At 38.9% G+C, this 18,939-nt stretch overlaps 1 protein-coding gene across 1 annotated transcript in view; it reads left to right on the top strand.

Annotated features, from left to right (window-relative positions):
• CPQ (carboxypeptidase Q) overlaps nt 1-18,939 on the top strand; it is a 138,059-nt gene that overhangs the window by 63,087 nt on the left and 56,033 nt on the right. Inside the window, exon 5 of the mRNA XM_032988025.2 lies at nt 16,111-16,222. Within this exon, the coding sequence (XP_032843916.1) occupies nt 16,111-16,222 (112 nt within the window). The remainder of the gene's footprint in view (nt 1-16,110; nt 16,223-18,939) is intronic.

Below are 18,939 nucleotides of genomic sequence, written 5' to 3'. Positions count from 1 at the left end.
AAATCTTTGCATGTCTCATTTTCAATGTCTCTGGTTGCCAAATGGAGGTTGCCCTCTCCCCTCCGTCCTTACTATGAGTATTCATTTTCCTGTCTTTCAGGCAAAGTTGCTCTGATTCAGCCTGAGTTGGGCAGTGGGAGAGGAGATCATCTTGAGGAGAGAAATGCTCTCTCTTTTGATTTGCCTGGTATCTGCAGTGACCCACCGAAGGCGTCTGACCCCTCACACCTCTGAGGGAAACCCTGTCAGGTGTGCTGGGGTCCAGACTCCACCCTGACATTTAAAAAGTGGGAGAGCAGAAGATGGGAGTGAGATTTTAGTTACAACATGATACTTAAGCTTTTCTTGCTCATGGAAACCACTGTGGACATATGGGTGCAACTTCTGATCGCTATGGTCTGGAGAGCAAGCAAAGGAAGGTCTCCAGAGGCTGTTGTGGCAGCTATGGTGAAGGTGGTGTGTGGGGACACCAAGACAACCCTGTGGTGGAAAACCATTGGCATCTCTAGCACAACTTATTACATAAAATGCCAGTGTAACACCTATCCTTTGCTAATGCAGTTCCTGCTCAATGTACCTTGAGTTTTTACCGTGCTTTGTCCTTCTTCCCAGAGGAAACTCAGGTCTCTCATAACCACTTAAAAGTTTATCTGCAATACATTTACAGCCTAATTTTCAGTCCTGGTTTTGTTTCTCAGTGCTTCCTTGTGGTAATTTGGAGAGATTGTGTCCTTAGTACAAGCATCTGCTATAGCTCAATAGACAGAGATCACTGTTGTGGCAGTCTAGCACACTTTTTGTAAGTGTTTATGTGTGCTTTCTGAACTGCTGGTACTCATTTGTGCTTTTACTGGTGACATGCTCAGAGCAAATGACACATTACAACACCACCAGCTATTATCTGTTCCCAGACAGCAGTTTATACAAATTTCTTCTCCTCAAACCTATGCCCATTTGATGATTCTGTCACCAAATCATGGGCAATTGGGTGACATACTTGAATTAAAGTCAAGCCTTTCTACAAAATTGTCAAAACTTTTTATCTGCAGCTTTCTCTTTACTTCATTTGACTTCTTTACTGTTTCTATTAACTTCTTTCCTTGTGTTTTTTTTTAACAAAATAAAACATTAGCTAGCTTTTTTTTTGGAGAGGCGTGTTTACTGGAGCATGTAGAATAACTCTGAATCAGTTGTAGAACAGAAAGTAACTGTAAGGTTGCTTGTTAGATTTCAAAGTTTGTAGGCAAAGTCCTAGAAATATTTCAGTTCTGTGTCTTTTTGCCTTATGTGTGGCTCAGTTACAATGATGAAGGTATAATTATGGTGGCAGTGTTAGTATTGAATGTCCTGCAGCTGGGAAGAGTAAACGTTAGTTACTAGAGTGAGATCTGCACCTGCATGCTGGGTTATGTGAATGTAGGCGGTTTCAGAAAATTAATATGCACCTTACTTGTTTGGGGGATATATGTATTGCAGAGGAGCTACTCTTTGGAGCAGCTTTTTCTGAGAGGGTGTCTGGCACCTCACCTGTTGTTTGAGTAAGTTATCCTGCCGAGCTGAGGGGTTTCAGTATGACAAGAGTAGCAGCCCACTAGCAAAGTAGTTTTGCCTTGTTTGCTTTTAGTAATAGAACAAATTAATTTGCATTTTGTTTCATTTGTAACATGCAAAATCCAGGTGAACACTTTTGCTTACTGTTCTTCAGGAAGACCAGTCTCATAAATGTTCAAGTTTCCTACTTGTCCTGACCTTATTTTGTAATTAACATTTTTCAAAGCCATGATTAAAATGTCCTACAATGTTACCACCTTTGAACCAACCAGTGGCTCACATTCCCTTCAGTCTGTCCCTGCTGTATGCGGGCAAAAAGGGAACTGTCTGCATAATGTCTTTAGTCACTTGAGAAGAACATGGTGGACATAAGAAATGCTAGACAACCTTCAAGCATCTTTTCCTCTTTCAACAGGAATAAAGCATCCGAGAATGGCTTGGAAAGTCAGTAATAAATTTTGTAAGACACCAGTGGGTGGAGAAGAGTTTAGAGAGAACTACAGATTCCTATCAGTTATTCTGAAATTGTTGTGTTATTAAATCTACTAACATGGGAATAAAAATTGCTGAATACACTCAAATTGTAAACATATGAACCAGATTTTTCATGCAGTTATGTCTGATAACAAGGACCGGAGTGGATGCATTAGGAGAATCTCATTCCTCATGCCTCTAATTCTCTGTGTGCAGTCTTGTCAGAAGTATATTTAAAGGCTAGAATAAGTTTCTTTTAACATTGAACTGTTAAAATATTTAGGCAGGTACAGCCCTGATATAATCTTAACTAAGCGTGCCTTTCAGGTTTATTAATCCAGGACGTACAATCAGTTTTGTGTACTACTGTGATAACATTTGTGTTTAATTTTGAAAGCTAAAGGCACAAAAACTAATAAAATTAGAATAGGAGCCTCTGAGAAGAGTGCCTGAAGGAGAAATTAAATTCATTTCAACGCAAACAGATATGAAATGAAGTACAAATAGAACAGCAGTAATAATTGTAGTATGACACAATGTTTCATTAAAAAATCCAACAACCTTTATTGCATTCAGTGTCAGGGTTGTGGAGGCTGAATGAATATAGGGTCATTTTACTGCATATTTTGGAGGTGATTGAAGACTGACGTCTAATCGCAGTCAGTGGTGCTTGCCAGCTGGTTAGCCAGTGCTATATAGATGTCAGAATTTCAGTGAGCATACATTCCTCTGTCATGTGTGAAATTGCAGTGTGCAGGAATAGTTATGTAAATAAGTTATTTCAACTTGCAGCTGTAGGAAGAGAAACTAGAGGGAGATGGCATTGGCAATGAGACACACAACCTTTCAGATGAAGGTCAGGAATTCAAATCTAAGGTGAAGTGACAGGGAGTATTAGTTAGCACTGACAGATTTTGAGTTGCCTGGGGACATAAATTTGATGTTAAGTGCAAGTAGACAGAAACCCATATCACACAAACCCATCTGTATAACCTGAACCTAGCTGGAGTTTCTGGTGTTTTTCTTTCTCATTTCTTCTCTGTAGCTTGGCACAGGGAAAAAAAAATCTTCTGTGAACTTTTTCACAAGCTCAAAAAGTTTCCCATGCTATGGAGGACTTGAAGAAATTTGCTCTTATGAAAATGTCAGAGATGATACCAGCCTGCAGCCATTCCTTAGGCACTTAATTGAGGGGAAACGGAGACCCCTGTGCAAAGCACAGCTTGGCTTGATTCCAGAGCGCAGCCATGAGTACACCTCTCCCACTTTTGGGATGAGTGCTGTAATCACTCTTCGGGTCCCTTCTAATGCATACTCAAATGTTTCACACAAGCTGGACCAGTTTCAAATGAGATAATTTCTATTTTCTTGTTCCCCATCTATAGTAATCACACCATGATTTTGGAAAGAGGCAAGACAAAGGACTTGTGTATCTCCTCACTTTCTCTTACTGCAGTTGACTTGTTTTTCACTTTTCTCCAGGGTTTGTCTGCTCTGTGCAAGGGAAGCACTGGTTTGTGCCTGGCATAGAATCATAGAATCATTTAGGTTGGAAAGGACCTTTAAGATCATTGAGTCCAACTGTTAACCTAGCACTGCCAAGTCCACCACTAAACCATGTCCGTAAGCACCACATCTACATGTCTTTTAAATACCTGCAGGGATGGTGACTCCATCACTTCCCTGGGCAGCCTGTTCCAAGGCATGACAACCCTTTTGGTGAAGAAATTTTTCCCAATATCCAATCTAAACCTCTCCTGGTGCAGCTTGTGGCCATTTCCTCTTGTTCTATTGCTTGTTACTTGGCAGAATAGACTGACACCCACTTCACTACAACCTCCTTTCGGGTGGTTGTAGAGAGTGATAATGTGTCCCCTGAGCCTCCTTTTCTCCAGGCTAAACAAACCCAGTTCCCTCAGCTGCTCCTCACAAGACATCTGGTCTAGACATTTCACCAGCTTTGTTCCTCTTCTTTGGATATGCTTGCCCTTTGGATGCGCATGTGCATGTATTAAAAGATGGCAACAGGCAGTAGCCATACAGTGCCCACACAGCTCAAGCCCTTGAACTACTTTCCAGCCTTGTGGCATGCCAAATATCTTCAAGAATGTGTTGCCACTGTTTTTTTTTTCTGCTTTGCCACAGCTGTACTTTGCACCAGGTTTCCCAAAGTCCCCTGCACTCCAAATGCATTCCAGAGCCTGTGCATTACTGGTTCCAATAAACCAAATTTCTTTGTCTTTGAGCAGAATTCCACCCTGGGAATCATCCTGACAACAATTGTTTCATCTGGTCTTTTACAGAAATTGTTTGAGTTTGAAAATACAGCCTCTTCTTCATCTTGGTGAAAACTTGTGTCAAACACACTCTAAGTTTCACAACAGTATATAAACAAAGAAATTAAGGACACATAAACATGAAGGGTGAGCTATCACTTTATCAAAACTCTAGTTTTTTGAGATACACTAATGGGAATTAAGTAGGGAAATCTGTTAATGTTACTTGCAAGTACTTAGCTGTGTGTCTGTGAATACCACTCTTCCGTTTCTGTGGGGCTATGGACACGTACTAGAAATTGTGGACTGATCTTTTGTTTGATTAAGGAGATATAGCTCCAGTAATTTCAACATAAGACAGGATGTTTGAGTCTTCACTTCTTAGTAGTTTCCATGAATGCTGTCATAAATATAGCAATACATAATAAACAGTTGTTTAGTCCCATTTTACTGATACAGTGATTGATACAATGTAATGAACTAATCTGAATTTAGAAATGAGAAATTAATGATTTTCTAAGTCCACATTTAAGCTTCAATACTCAATAGAAGTGCTGCTTTAATTATCACAAACTAGAAGAAACCGAAGGAACTGTAATTGGTGAAAAAAGACTTGTAATTGGAAAATGGTATTGAGACTTTGAAGACATGTCTCATACAACATGTAAAGCAATTCTTTTCTTTTAGGGTCAGTGTAAGATAGCGACTTTTTTTTTTTTCTCATGTTGCAAGAAAAGTAATGTCCTGTTTCTGTGGATTCTTGCATTTAATAGTTCAGAAAAATATTAGGCAAAAATTTCAAATGATTACATAAAATGGATTTCGTACCAGCTAAAATTTTTACCATGATTTTGACTGCCCTGAGTAGAAAAGAGGTCTTCTGCCAGTAAAATACTATATTGAAGATTGCAGTTAGACTTTAGCTGTCTGGATCTTCAAGGACATACTTAGACTTGGTAGAGTTGATTTGCAAGTTGTTCTGCTTTTTATGTCTGTTTAATGTAATGTTCAGAGCCAAAAAAAAAAATGTGGATTATTTATAGAACCAGAAGAAAATGTGAATTATTAGCTCTGGAATCAGTGTCATAATTACAAAAAGAGACTTCTGGAGATCATGTAGTCTGACTCTGTGCTCAAAGCCAGGTCAACTACAGCAGGTTGCATAGAGCTTGGGTTTGAGTGTCTGCAAGGATGGAGATCCCACAGCCTCTCTGGGTAGTAGTTCCAATGTTCTACAACCCTTGTAGTAAAAAAGTTTTTTTCTTATTTTAAAATGAAATTTCTTCTATTTCAGTTTGTGCCTGTTGCCTCTTGTTGTCTTAGTGGCCACTACTGAGAAGAGTCTGGCTCCATCTTCTTTACACCCCCCATCAAGTATGTATACACATCACTGAGATCCCACAAGCCTTCTCTTCTTCAGGCCCAGCTCTGTCAGACACTCCAGTCCCTCCATCATCTTTGCGGCTCTTGGTTGGACTTATTCCAGTATATTCATGCCTTGTTCTGAGGAGCTCAGAGCTGGACACAGCACTCAGATGTGTCTCTCCAGTGCTGAGTGGAGGGGAAGGATCATCTGCCTTGAGCTGCTGGAAATACTCTGCCTGATGCAACTTGGGTGCTGTTGGACTTGTTTGTGGCACAGGCACATTGCTGGCTCATGGTGAACTAGTTATCCACCAGGACCCCAAGCTTCTTCTCTGCAAAGCTGCTTTTCAGCTGGTCAGCTCCAGCACAATCCCTGAAAATCAGCCGCCTCTCCTGGACCCTTTTTCTCTCCAGCTCTGTCTCCCATAGGCTTTTTCAAGCAGGTCCTTGAACAGGCTGAACTCTACTTTCCTGAAGTCCAGGACTCAAATCCTGCCATTTGCCTTGTTCCTTCCTCTTGGGATCCTGAACTCCACCATCTTATGTCCACTGCAGACCTTCACATCCCAAATCAGTTCTTCCTTCTTTGTAAGCATGAGGTCCAGCAGAGCATCTCCCTCATGGGTTCCTCGGTCACTTCCATGAGGAAGTTGTCATCAGTGTACTCCAGAGACCTCCTGGATTGCTTGTGGCCTGCTGTGTTGTCCCTCCAGCAGATATTGGAGTGGTTAAAGTGCATCATGAAGACCAGAGCCTGCAAACATGCTTCTTGCATTTGTCTGAAGAAGGCCTCATCTACTTCTTCCTCTTCAGACTATCTGTAACAGACACACTGCAGTGTCACCCACATCAATCTGCCTGCTAATCCTGATTCACAAGCTCCCATCTGGCTCATTATCCAGCTGCTGGTAGAGTTCGAGGAAATCCCACTGCTCTCACACAATGGGGAACTCCCCCTCATCCTCCTCCCAGCTTGTCCTTTCAAAAGAGCTTGCACCCATCCTTTGCAGCCCTCTGGTCATGAGAGCCTTTGGGACCCCAAGGAGATGGCAGCCCTGCAGCTGCACACAGACCTCTGCTCCTCCTGCCCTTTCCTCGTGCTGCCTGTGCTGGTGTTTCAGTCATCACTGTCGTAACTTCCTACCCCCACGGCAGGTTGCTGCACTTCTGGAAATGCACAAAGTTAGCACTGCATTGAGAAGTTCATTGGGCAGTTTGAGAAGCAACATGTGTGTGGGAAAGAGAAATAAAAATGTTATGTACACACTAAAAAACCAGTAAGGAATAATAAGAAGCTTAAAAAAAACTGTGACAAATAAAAGGTTAATGTTAGCAAAATTCTGAGAAAACTTGTGCAGGTGCTAGGAATGTAGAATAAGCCATAGAAATAAAAAAGAGTTACAGTAATCAAATAAAAAACTGAGTATTTTAGCATACTATACAATGAAAACCTTTAAGTAGCAGAGGAAAAAATGGCAAGAACCTGACCTATACATGGATTTGTGGACCTTAGTCACAGGCTGGAGTTGCAGCTGTGAGCACAGGCCTGTGAATCTGTGACTATGAGAAGAGGAAGTTTTTGCCATCCCAGCAGAAAGGCGTGGAGTCACCTCCCACTACAGAGTAGCGAGGACAAGAGGCATCACCAGTTCTGATAGATCATTGTGAGTACAGAAGTGGGATGATGAGACAGTTTCAGGAGAACTGATTATGTGATCAGCACTCCTTTTAGTATGTGTAATCGTGAGGGACAATGGTGTGGTAAAAGGCAAGAATTTCATTTCCATTGTGTTCAGATGGTGTTGATGAATTAAGGAAAAGCTTCTGGAGATGTAAAACTTCAAGGCAGGCTTGTGAGCTGACAGCATTCAAAACCAGTTTGGCTTTTGAATGCTGCAGTGAGGGCCCAGTAGAGCACATTTTTAAAAAGCTTGTGTTGTAATAGGTATTAGGAAGAATATTTTCGTAAGAACAAACATTGAAACTGTTTGTCCAGAGAGGTTGTGGTGTGTCCATCCTTGGAAGTTTTCAGAACTTAACTGGACAAAGCTCTGAGTGATTGAAGTTGACCCTGCTGTGAGCAGGGTGTGGAAGTCGATGATCACCCAAAGCTCCCTTCCGACATCAAGCATTCTCTGAGGTTTGGTGTCTGACACTGGGACATAAGTGTTGTGTTTTGAAGCCTCCTCTCCTCTAGTCCTCTGCTGTTATTACAACCATCTAAGGGTTTTTTGGACTTGGTCCCATCATCAGTCTTCTTGGGGGATTTGTAAAATGAAGTCTATTTTCTTGAGGACAGTTCAGAGGTGGCTACCCAGGATGGCTTTCAGGACATTTTAGGTCATTAGAATGCTCTAAGGCAGTGGTAGAAGGGCGTGGGTCTGATTTAAGGGATCCTCTAGTGTTCTTGAAAGGAAACAATAGTTTTGTAATTTTTTTGAGAAAAATCTACAGCTTTTACAGTTTCGGAAAGGGGTGCTTGCCAGTGGTGGGTAATATCACAGTGTGCAAGTAGGACAGTTTTTGTAAATTCTTCGGTGAAAGAAGTAACACTGGGCATTAGTGTTTATTTTAGCTGAGATTAATTTTGATATCTGATAAAAGAAATTTTGAAGATAAAACATCTGGGAATGTTGCTAGATCTGTAATAATGTGGAATCATACGTATTCCTAAAGTGAAAAACATGTAAATACAAAGACTAGATTGTAAAATAACCTCTTTCTTCATACACAAATCACCTACTACATGTGTAAGGGAAGTCTTCCTTTGATAAGTGTAGAAAAAGGATTGTTTCTGTCTGCACATCAGGTCAGACATTGTTTCAGCTTTCATACAGGGGTACTGCAGAGATTCTTTGCTACACTTTGAACTAGAAAAATAGCAGCTACAACATCATCTTTATACAAGGGTAAGTGATATTTCAGTGATACCTGGTTTTGTTTAGAGGTAGTTATTGGTATGATTTTTCCTCTTAAAGTATGAAGAGACGGGCTGAAATATATAAATTAAAATCCTTGTTTTCAAAATAGAGTATTATGAAGAGTCATATTATTTCTGAAATGTCACTGCTTAGGAAATAGTAAATAAAAGATTCTAGGGAACTTAAAGGTTGAAATGTTAAGTCTTAAAATTCAACATTTAAGATGAAAATGGTAGTCATTTCAATACTTGGTTATCTTTTGAATGCCTATGTAGTTTCTATGTCTTTTTACCTTTACTACAATTCCCGTACCAGTAATAATTTATTTTCAGACTAATTTTGTCCTTTGCTGTCCTATATGTCGTAAATTATACCAGCCTATGTTATTTAACTACTCAGTGGTTTTGAGATTCACTTCAAACAGGGAGGTTTGGTTGCAATACTTTCTGAGAACACTTTATTTTCAATCATTTTTACAAAGGAAAGATTCGGCTTTAAGGAATTTACTGTATATTGTGACACAGAGGCTCTTTGAAGGTTAATCAGCTTTTTAGAAATTATAGGGTTGGATTCTTGTGTGACTGAGTCACTCCTGTTTCATGTGCAGATCTATCATTTAATCAGAAGCCTGGAAGTTAAGACTTACTACACTGCATATTAAGTAGAAAAGACAGTTTTTATTTTAATAATTTTTTCCTTTCTGAACTTCACTGTATCTTTAGGACTGTAAATTAGTTGAGACAGCTAGACTGATTATTTAAGAACCATTCCTAATGTGCATGAAATCTAATAAAAGGAGCTGTACAGGGAAGTCATATTATTTGGACTCCAAAGCTAAAAACTAATTTGAATAAATATTCTTATATATACAAAATAAAATCCACTAAATGTGGTAATGTTCCTGATTTACATTTAGGGCATGATTTAATCCAATTGCAATTTTAACTGGAGGCATTTAGTGTTTTCTTAAAGACAAGTGCAGAAACTCACAAATCTTTTTTTCACATATTTGTAGCCCAAAACAAATACTTGTAAATGGTCAGGGTCAAATTTCACAAAGAGTTTTTACCAAGTAAATGTTTTTAGAAGTGAATATCTCTGATACAGCCCCGTGCTTGAAGTTGAAGTTGATGGAATTGCACACTATAGAGTAGACCTGTGTTTAAACATAATTGGACAAAGTATTTTTTTCTGGTAGTAATGAACCACACATTTTTAAATACATGAGAATTTACATACAAATATATATATATTATATATATCTAACCTTGCATGTAAGTCTAATTCTAATCCCGTGCCAAAGTGCTATGTTGCTGATGGGCACTCAACTTTGTAGTTTTGTCTTCCCCAATTGTTGAGATGTTGAAATAATGGTAGTATAGATACAAAATGCAGTGTCCCTGCAAGAACTATTTAAATGGTTATCTTTAATATGAAATGCTTCAGAAAATTCCTTCCTTCCAATCCTGCTGTTGGAAGAGCTGGGTTTGATTCCAGAAAGGGAAATGACGTGTGATGCATTTGCTGCAGTCTGTGTGCTGCTACAGCACATAGGATTACAAATTCTGGTTGTTTATATTTCAGAAGGCCTTTGATGGAAAAGCCAAGGGATTGATTTACAGAATCTTACTGCATGATACAAATAACTAACTACTGTAAATATTTTAAAACTTGAGGAATGTTTGTTTGTATACAGGAATGTGGTTCTGCCTGGACACAGAGTATCAAGTTGGAAGAACTGACAACTCTTAATTTATCATTTGTGTTGCTCTGTGAGTTGAAGAGAGAAAGGTTTGAGGTGGAATATGGAGGAGAGTGGGTCAGGGTTAAAAACCTAGTTACACACCAACATTTTATTCCATTAAGATGACAGAACTTTTTCCTAAGAAAAAGTAAAGAGAATACAATCTGCAGACTAAGAATTACTTTAAAAGAGGAAGGTTGCTGTGGACACAAGTGCCAGCTTTTCTTTGTGGATAAGCAGTAGAAGAGCATATTGCTTGGTGTTGCCATTTTCCAGAAGATACTTGCAGGCACTACTGTGGATGATAGTAATACATCCTAAAACTGCCGTGCCAGATTTACTACTCTTAATTTGCAAATCTGTGTATATGAAATCTTTATTTAATCATAGTTTCGAAGGCAAGTTAAGCATGATGGGCTTAAATCTAGTCCTGCCAGATGTTTTATTTGCCTACTAGTTAGGTACATGATATGCTGCCATTCTCTCTTCCCTTATTCTCATGCTGCTAACACAGTGAAATGAAGAAAATCTTTATATCCTTATAAGCTGAAGCCATCTGGCAGTTCATAGTTGTCATGCTATCCAAATGGGCAGATTACTCAAAATGTACTCCCTCTGTTTAGCAGCACAGGCCTGAATTTGGTGCTGGGATCTTCTGTCTGAGAAACTGGGATTAAGGGTTTTTCAGTCATGGTTTAGTTAGAGTCAGGCATTTTGTTTGGGACTGGAGAAGAAGTAAATTGTGAAGTGAGAGAATGTTTGTGTGAGTAAAAAGAGTAATAAATATATGGGGAAGGATAGAATTTTTAGATTAGATTGAATACGGGATCCTAATTCTTATCTGACTTCTGTTTTTCTCTAATTTTGGTCCAAACATGAATCAACTGTATGTGGTGTTCATGTCTGTAAGCTAAGTATTGTACAAATATCTTGTGCACTGGGAAGGGATTCATGCAGAAAAAATATCCAGCCAAATAATGTAAGACCTTATCATGGTACCTAGAGCTTAAGATGGACCTATTTAGAAGGAAACTGGAGAAAAAAGAACCACAAAAATTTGAATAGAAATGCCTTTCATGAGTTTCCAGGTAATTGGGAACTGGGCTGGAACACCGTAGACCTGGGTTGCCTGAGCAAACGACTACCTCATGGCAGTATTTGGCTGAAAATGTGGACGAGCAGTGGAAAAGAACTCAAGTTACAGTCTAGAGCACTTCACTGTTTTAGCTTGAAGTTCTGGCATACAGACACTTGGAGTTTGAATGTGTCTTGGCTAAAGATGCTTGATCTGGTTCTAATATCCTGTTTAGTTCTTGGTCATCCCATTCTCTGTGTATACATGTGATCCTTGTTTAACTTTTCAGTCTCCAGGCAAGTGAAGGTGATCCTTATCTTCCCTGTCTGCCAGAGGAACATGTAAAAAAAAAAAAAAAGCTTTTCAGTGGTTTGCATAATGAAAGTTATTACTAATCTTTTCTAAGAAAATATGTTGATAGCCAGATTCCGTCAGTAAAGGTCCTACTTTGTGGATGCTAACCTCAATCCATGAAGTCTTCTTCATCCATGAAGGGCAAAGATGAATGATTACTTCATTACTTTTCCATTACCATCTGCCTCAGTGACATAAAATTACTTTGCATCCTGGTTTTCACAACTTGATACGAATGTTATTCTAGATTAAATTCTGTGATTGAAAATATTACTTAGACTTCTCTCCTGATGTTTATTATTTATAATCTCTAATGTTGCATAGAAATAAGCCTTTGCCTTCTACCTTTATAGGAGCAAGTGAGATTGCAGAGAGTAAAAGTGGATTAGATTTTTCTTAAAATTCCCTCTGATCAAGCAGAAAGTAGTTCACCTACATTTTATGAAATTATTGCATGGCAAATGCAACAGGCATGTGTGACTATATATGGAATGGGAGATTATTTTTTAGTGGCAAAACCCATCCTGCTTAGAAAAGGATAACTCCATGATATATGCAAATGTATGTGAACGGGTGGTTGCTCTTCCTAATTTTCTTGGTTTTAAAATATATAAATACATGTTTATATAAATATATAAAATATAATATAAATTTTTAAAAATTTCAATATACTTGATTGAAATGCTGAGCATGACTTAAAGGCATCCATTAGAAGTCATAATGCTGGTCAAGGAGGAAATAGAATAACTCATCTTCTGTTTGAAATGTTTCCTGCAGTTTCACTTCTCTTGTATTCTCAGGACTGTGCCTAGGGTAGTATTTCTTACCTCTGCCACTGCAGGAAAGCCGAATCTTAAGTTGTCATGTTGCATTCAAGCTGCCTTATCCTAAACTTATTTTCAGTCAATTTGGCAAATGTGTATTGCTGTATTTGTACTGTCCTATAGACTTGCTTGTGGTTTCGCTGTATATTTAAAACAAACGCTTACACTTACATATACTTACTTACATTGCTTTGCAATGTTTACATTCAGTTGGCATGTGCTGATATTTCTATAGGGATGTTTTGTGCGAATGTAAGTGATTAGTCTATGTGTAGTTTTGGAGCTGAGAAACACATAACAGATTTGAAAGCAATGTGGAATATGATATAATGGTATGTCCTTGAAAGCTTTACCTGCCTTTGTTATTAGCCCACCTGTACAGAGAATTATAGTACTATTATATTATAATATTATTCTAGATAATATAGTGGTTTAGAGTGAATTTCAGAAGTATTTCTGTTCATCACCCAGACACATGATACCTATTTAAAGACCAAGATAAACATAGTGGTTTTGTTGTTTTATGACTATGTCTTATTTTAAGAATGTCTATGGCTAGCTATCAGCAGGATCACTGAAGCTTTCATTTTAGCAGCTGCTACAAAAGAATGATAGTTTAAAAAAACAACTGTTCTGAAAAAACTTTCACATGGAAGAACATTGCTTGTGTTTATGTAATTGCTCTTGGCAACAGCTTAAGTAAATTTAAGTAAAAGTTCATCCATAAAATTATCTGATTTTCTCAATCCGCTTGAACCTTGATCTATTTTGGTGTAATATTCTGGAGTTGGTAGAGATGCTTTATGATTGGAGTCTGTAACCCCAAATGGGATTACACCACCTTCTTCTGATTCAGAATTTCCTGCTGTTGCAATATGTGTTGTTTCACAGAAATGAGGAGTAATTCCCTCTCAGATGCTGATGTTGAGATTCCTGCCAGGGAACAGTGTTAGTAGAGTATTCTTTCACTGCTAAAGACAAGGCATTGCTTTGATTGTAAACTTGGTTCTCTCTCAATTAGTTTACAAACTTGTTCTAAATTCACTTCAGCTTGAAGCTCTGTTTTCTGGGAGAGTGAGTAGTTATCTTCTTAAAACCAATTTTTGCTTTAAGAACAAAGAAACCACATGGTGATTTTGAAGATGTGGAATAGACCTCCTTTATACCGCACTGTTCTGCTTTCACTCAGAGCCTTTTCTGTTATTTTTTTAAAAATTATTATTATTTGCAAAGTCTTTATTGAGTGGATAGTAATGAATCTACAGCAGTTGGCTTCAAAGGGTGGTGGTGTTTGAGCTCTGTCCTCGGTGGGAAGGTTGCACTGGGGCTGCACATCTATCCTGAGCTCTCAGATCATGCGTTGCCCTCACTCCCTGCAAGCGTGTGTGTGTGCTTAGTCCTCCCTTATAATAAAACAAAAAGAGCAAGGACTGCCGCAGTGAGCACTTCTTTTGTGCTTTCATTTCAGAAAGGTTTCTGCCTCCAAAGCTGTCATGGCTTTTATTGGATTATCTGTTTTCAAGCTATGTTGCTATTGTAGCAGAGGGCTGTTGCAGATTGCTTCTACTGCAGGGCAGCGTCCCTGGAAAACACGCTGTTTGCAATCTTTCACACCGGGCCTGGGAGGATCATGACATTAAATTGAAGGAATACCTCCTGAGTAAATCTGAGGCTTTTACAGAAGGGCCTGCTATCCAAATTTAAGTGATTTTGAAGGAAGTGAGATTTTGGAATTAAGACTGCAGCATATCTGTCTACTACCAAGAAAATCTGTCTGTGCTAGTAATCAAGCACATGTTGAGTTAAGGCTGGATAAGCAGAAAAGAGAATTGAAACATCTCAGAAGGAAAGAGTAAGCTGCTCTTCAGATTTTGATCACAAGCTTTTCTAGCTTCTAAGTCATGACACTTCTGTTTTTTATAATACACACATTTATTAACATTTTATAGTGTCTTTTCTAAATTTAAAGGAGTTTGGTGCATTCTGTTTGGACATACAGCAATGCAATGGATATGACTAGTAATTTATCATGGCCTAGTTTAATGCAAAGGGACCTTTTAATTGTGTTACCTGAGTTTGTATTTGGTTGGATGAAAAAACATGGTTGGTTGATGAGCACTTGATGCTTTTTGTTTTGCCATGACCTGTTTGGCCATTATTTTTAATGACCAGTGAAAATGTACTAAGATTTCTCTTATATGAAGGGGAAAAAAGGATTCTTTGTGCTTGAACCCCAAGTTAGTTCCTTGCAACGTTGTCTGTACACTTGACAGCATAGGCTCTTACCTTCTAGGGGTGATAATAGCAAAAGCTCATTTTGTTCTAATTTTCTGTACTAGAGTAGTTGTCTTGTGATGAATGAAAGCTGAGATGATATGCCAGGAAATCCTCATCCCTTAGGGAGAAACAGGTGGCAGGAGGAATGAGTTATTTTCACCTTTTTCTAGATCCTACAACTCTGAGACCTGTTTGACATCAGCCAATGAGTGAGAAGCATCCCTTGTTGTATGGATTGTTCTGGGCAGGACACAGGCAGATGCTCCAGGGTCTCCTTCAGTTTTTCCTCAGTGCTGAGCTGTCATAGGTTGGCCACTTTCAATTCCACCCTACCCTAAGGGCACTCCTTACTGGTACCAGTTCAGATTTCTGGAGCACTGCAGTGACTCACTGGTCTTATTTTTTTCCTGTTGTATCATTTTACCTCACTGCCTGCTTCGCTCAGAGTTCTTGTCCCTCCTTGACCTCTCCATTGCAATCATAGATCCATCAGCTCTCCAGCTTCAGGTCCAGTTAGGGAACTGTCTCACTTCTGGTGTTGGTCTGATGCTGTTTGTTGACATCTGAAGAGTTCAGATCTGAAATTGCATGTTTTTGGAGATACATATACTACTGTACTCTACTGTAGCCACAAAACTTTCTTTGCAGACAACCCATCTGGGACTTGCTACCACATAATTTTTAATTTAAAATATCCTTATGACTAATGGAACTATAAAATACTTTGTTATTGTTGTAGCACATAAGGGATCTAGTAATAAAATAGAAGTCCTCTGCGACAAGTACCATAGATACATATAATAAAACCTTCTGTCTGGGAAGACTTCAGTCTAAGTTTATATTTCTTCCTTATGCACCCAAAAATAGGGTTAATCAAATTTCATGCCTAAGGGCTTAAACAGGTGGAATATGAAAGAAATTTTCACCATTCTGCAATATCGCTGTCCTGTATCTCTGGAAAGTATGCACTTTGTTAATGAACAAGACAAAACCTTTCATTTAAACATTTCTCACATCATATCTAGTTTGACTTAGGCAGTGGTTTGAAGCAGTAGGATGCATTTGGTCATCCCAGATTTATATTCAGTGACTAGAGAACAGTGGTTTAGTTTTATTTGAAATGTTTCATTCCTATTTCAAACTAAAAAGCCAATTTTATGACAAAATCATTAAAATGTTTAAATGCTGAACTGACTTTTCTGTTTCAGTGTTTTCATGTAGACATGTTTTCTCATAATTGCTTTTCCAGATTGTATTGATCAGTGGACATCTGGACAGCTGGGATGTTGGGCAGGGAGCTATGGATGACGGTGGTGGAGCATTTATATCATGGGAAGCATTATCACTCATTAAGGATCTGGGTAAATACTTAATTTAAAAATATTTTTCATGCATTACCTTTCTAGGACATTCTGTATGCTGTCTAAACTGGATTTTCTATTTTATCCATTTCTCTGAGCACAAATATTCATACTTAGTATAAATATTTTGTAAGTTTGTTAAGCTTCTTTCATCACAGGGGTCATCCAAAAACAACACATCAGTCAGTGATCTAGAAAGTGCTTTGAGCCTGCATGGTCACCATCATCATAGAATGAAAGTTCAATGTAAGATCTAGGTACTTAGAAGGTAGTCACTCCTTTTCATTTTGTCTTAATGAGTTCCTCTCTATTAATGAAGATGAAGCTTTGCTAAGTCACAGATAGCCTTCTGATATTGTTCTCTGCCTTTTAAGCAAACACTGTCATTCAACCCGTTCCTAAATCTTCCTCTGTTCTACATGTTGCTTCTACAGCGGCTACTCACTTAATTTAATTCTCAACCCCTTACCTTGCTCCTGATAACTTTCCAAGTTATTCTGCCTGGACTTGTGCTACCAAATATTAATAGATACATCTATACCATCAAACTGGTACATTTGCAGCTTTTCATTTGAGGGCTGATTTCCTGAGTAAGCTGCTTCTGTGTTGCTGTGTACTTGGGCTCTGCTTTGGACTGTGACAGCTGATTTGCTTGCAAAGGTAGTCCAGATCAGAGGAAGCACACAGCAGAGTCTCATCACTGCAAGTATACACTTCTGTCAAATTTAGCTTAACCATAGTGACCTGTTGAATGTTGTGGTCTCATATGTCTCGTTAAGCAACATTTGACACTGAGGCCTTGCACACTGTAGTATCCTGCTACAATAGGTCTGTGGGATGAAAAGCAATGTTATTTCCATGGTTCACTTCTTTGAAACATTCTTGGTAATCAGCAGGGTCACAAGGTGACTGGGATCTGGAATTTGGTTTGTAGATCAGCTGGACTCTTCTGAAGTTGATATTCTAGCACACAGGCTATCAACCCTGGACTTGCTGGTCTCCCTCCTCCAGAATTTCAGCTCAGCAGAACTATGAGTTGAACTAAACCCCCATGCCATCGGTGCTAAATGTAGATAAAGAAGGAAAGAAAGATGAAAAGGCAGATTCCAGCCTGAATATATCTGTTCTAGTAGTACTATAGATGAAACACCAGTGTGGACTTGCTCAGCCTACTGCCTCCTGGTTTGTATAGCCCTCCTGTGTGGGATTTGAAAGGCCAATTTCTTCTACTCATGGGCTTCTTCTGACTTGTGGGTAGAAGTGGCCTGCAGACAGCGTGTTATTGTAGAAGGACATGGTCTACATATGCCTACATAGGGTGTGTTTGGTGGGAGAGATGGTCCACAAGGTAAAATGAAATAGGGCTGGTGTATGTGCAAAAGGGAGCTATGGCTGCACAGTCATCTGCCTCTATTCTCCAGACATCATCTCTCAAAGCTTGGTCTGGTGTCCTGCTGTTCCCAATCTGACGTGACCTAGTCTTATTTCTGGTCTCCAGACTCCAAATTCCAGTCTTACTGCTCGGTCTGTAGTTTTTTGCTGGTTTTACTTCCATATGGGCTTTTGTCACTGTACCACTCAAAACTAGTTCAAAACAGACTTGTTAGATTGTCGAGTTGATATCCAAGGATGCTTTTCCCCCTCCATCAGATGGAATCTATTTTTCCTTATTATTCTCTTTTTCCAGAACTGTAACCTGTGGTCAAGAGGAATGCACCACGTATTCATTAAAAACTAAAATCAGCTGCTGCTCCTGCTCTTAGCTCTGTCAGAGTTTAAATAATAAACTAGCTTTCCCTGTTTCCGATCAGAAGGATTTGTGCACTTGAACAATCACAGTGTTTCTTGAAGACCTCTTCGTAGGCAAGCTCTGTTATGTGATTAGCCACTCTTATACTGCAATAGTGAACATCAGACATCCCTATGAATTCCTGTTCTTTTATTTTGCATTGTTTGAACCTCTTAATGTCTCTTTTTCCCAGCTTTGGAATGATTGGAATATCAGTGTGTGACCAAAACCAAAGTGCATCTGTTTTAATTTTTGGTGTTTTAAAAGTAAACTAAAGAGGATTCCTCCACAGAAGAATCCAGGACTACTCTTTCTTTTAGTGTCTCTTAATCTTTCTCTTATGATTCTTTGAAAATTGTCTATACTCCCTCCACCTTCAGGGAAAAAAAAATATGCTTCTGTGTTTGCTGACTCTATTCCATTCAGAATAAATTGTTTTGTGTCTCTTAAGGGCAAGTTCCTGGTGGCATTGTATAATTTTTATTCCCTGGGTTTCCCTTCACGCATGACTGAAATACATCACTCTGCTTGTTCAAATATTTGATTTCCCCTGGTAGTAGGCTGTGTGTTTCCTCTATGACCTGTGGTGAAATGCTGTTTTCTCAGCTGGGAAATGCCGGAGCCTTTGCTTATGCCTCTGTTCTGGCCAGCTGTTGCGTTTGGCTCTTCTGGTTATACCAGTGTTGTTCAGGAACGTAAAGCTGGGAGAGGACTTCTGGGTCATCACATCCAACCTGTAGATAACCATGGGGGAGAGGACCTTTCATAAACTGTCTTCCATAGCAGATTGGTTAATACAGATTTTGTATCTTATGATGCACATAAAATCTGACAAAAAGGACAGCAAAATAACAGATATGCAGATTGTGGGAGAAATTAATTAGTAAGTTTTATTTAAATTCAATTCCATAGATTGTGTTTTGGGTGA

This window comes from Tyto alba, unplaced genomic scaffold (assembly GCF_018691265.1).
Source record: "Tyto alba isolate M040663 unplaced genomic scaffold, T.alba_DEE_v4.0 Super-Scaffold_9, whole genome shotgun sequence".
Lineage (NCBI taxonomy): Eukaryota > Metazoa > Chordata > Aves > Strigiformes > Tytonidae > Tyto > Tyto alba.
This window is presented reverse-complemented; position numbering and strand designations above follow the sequence as displayed.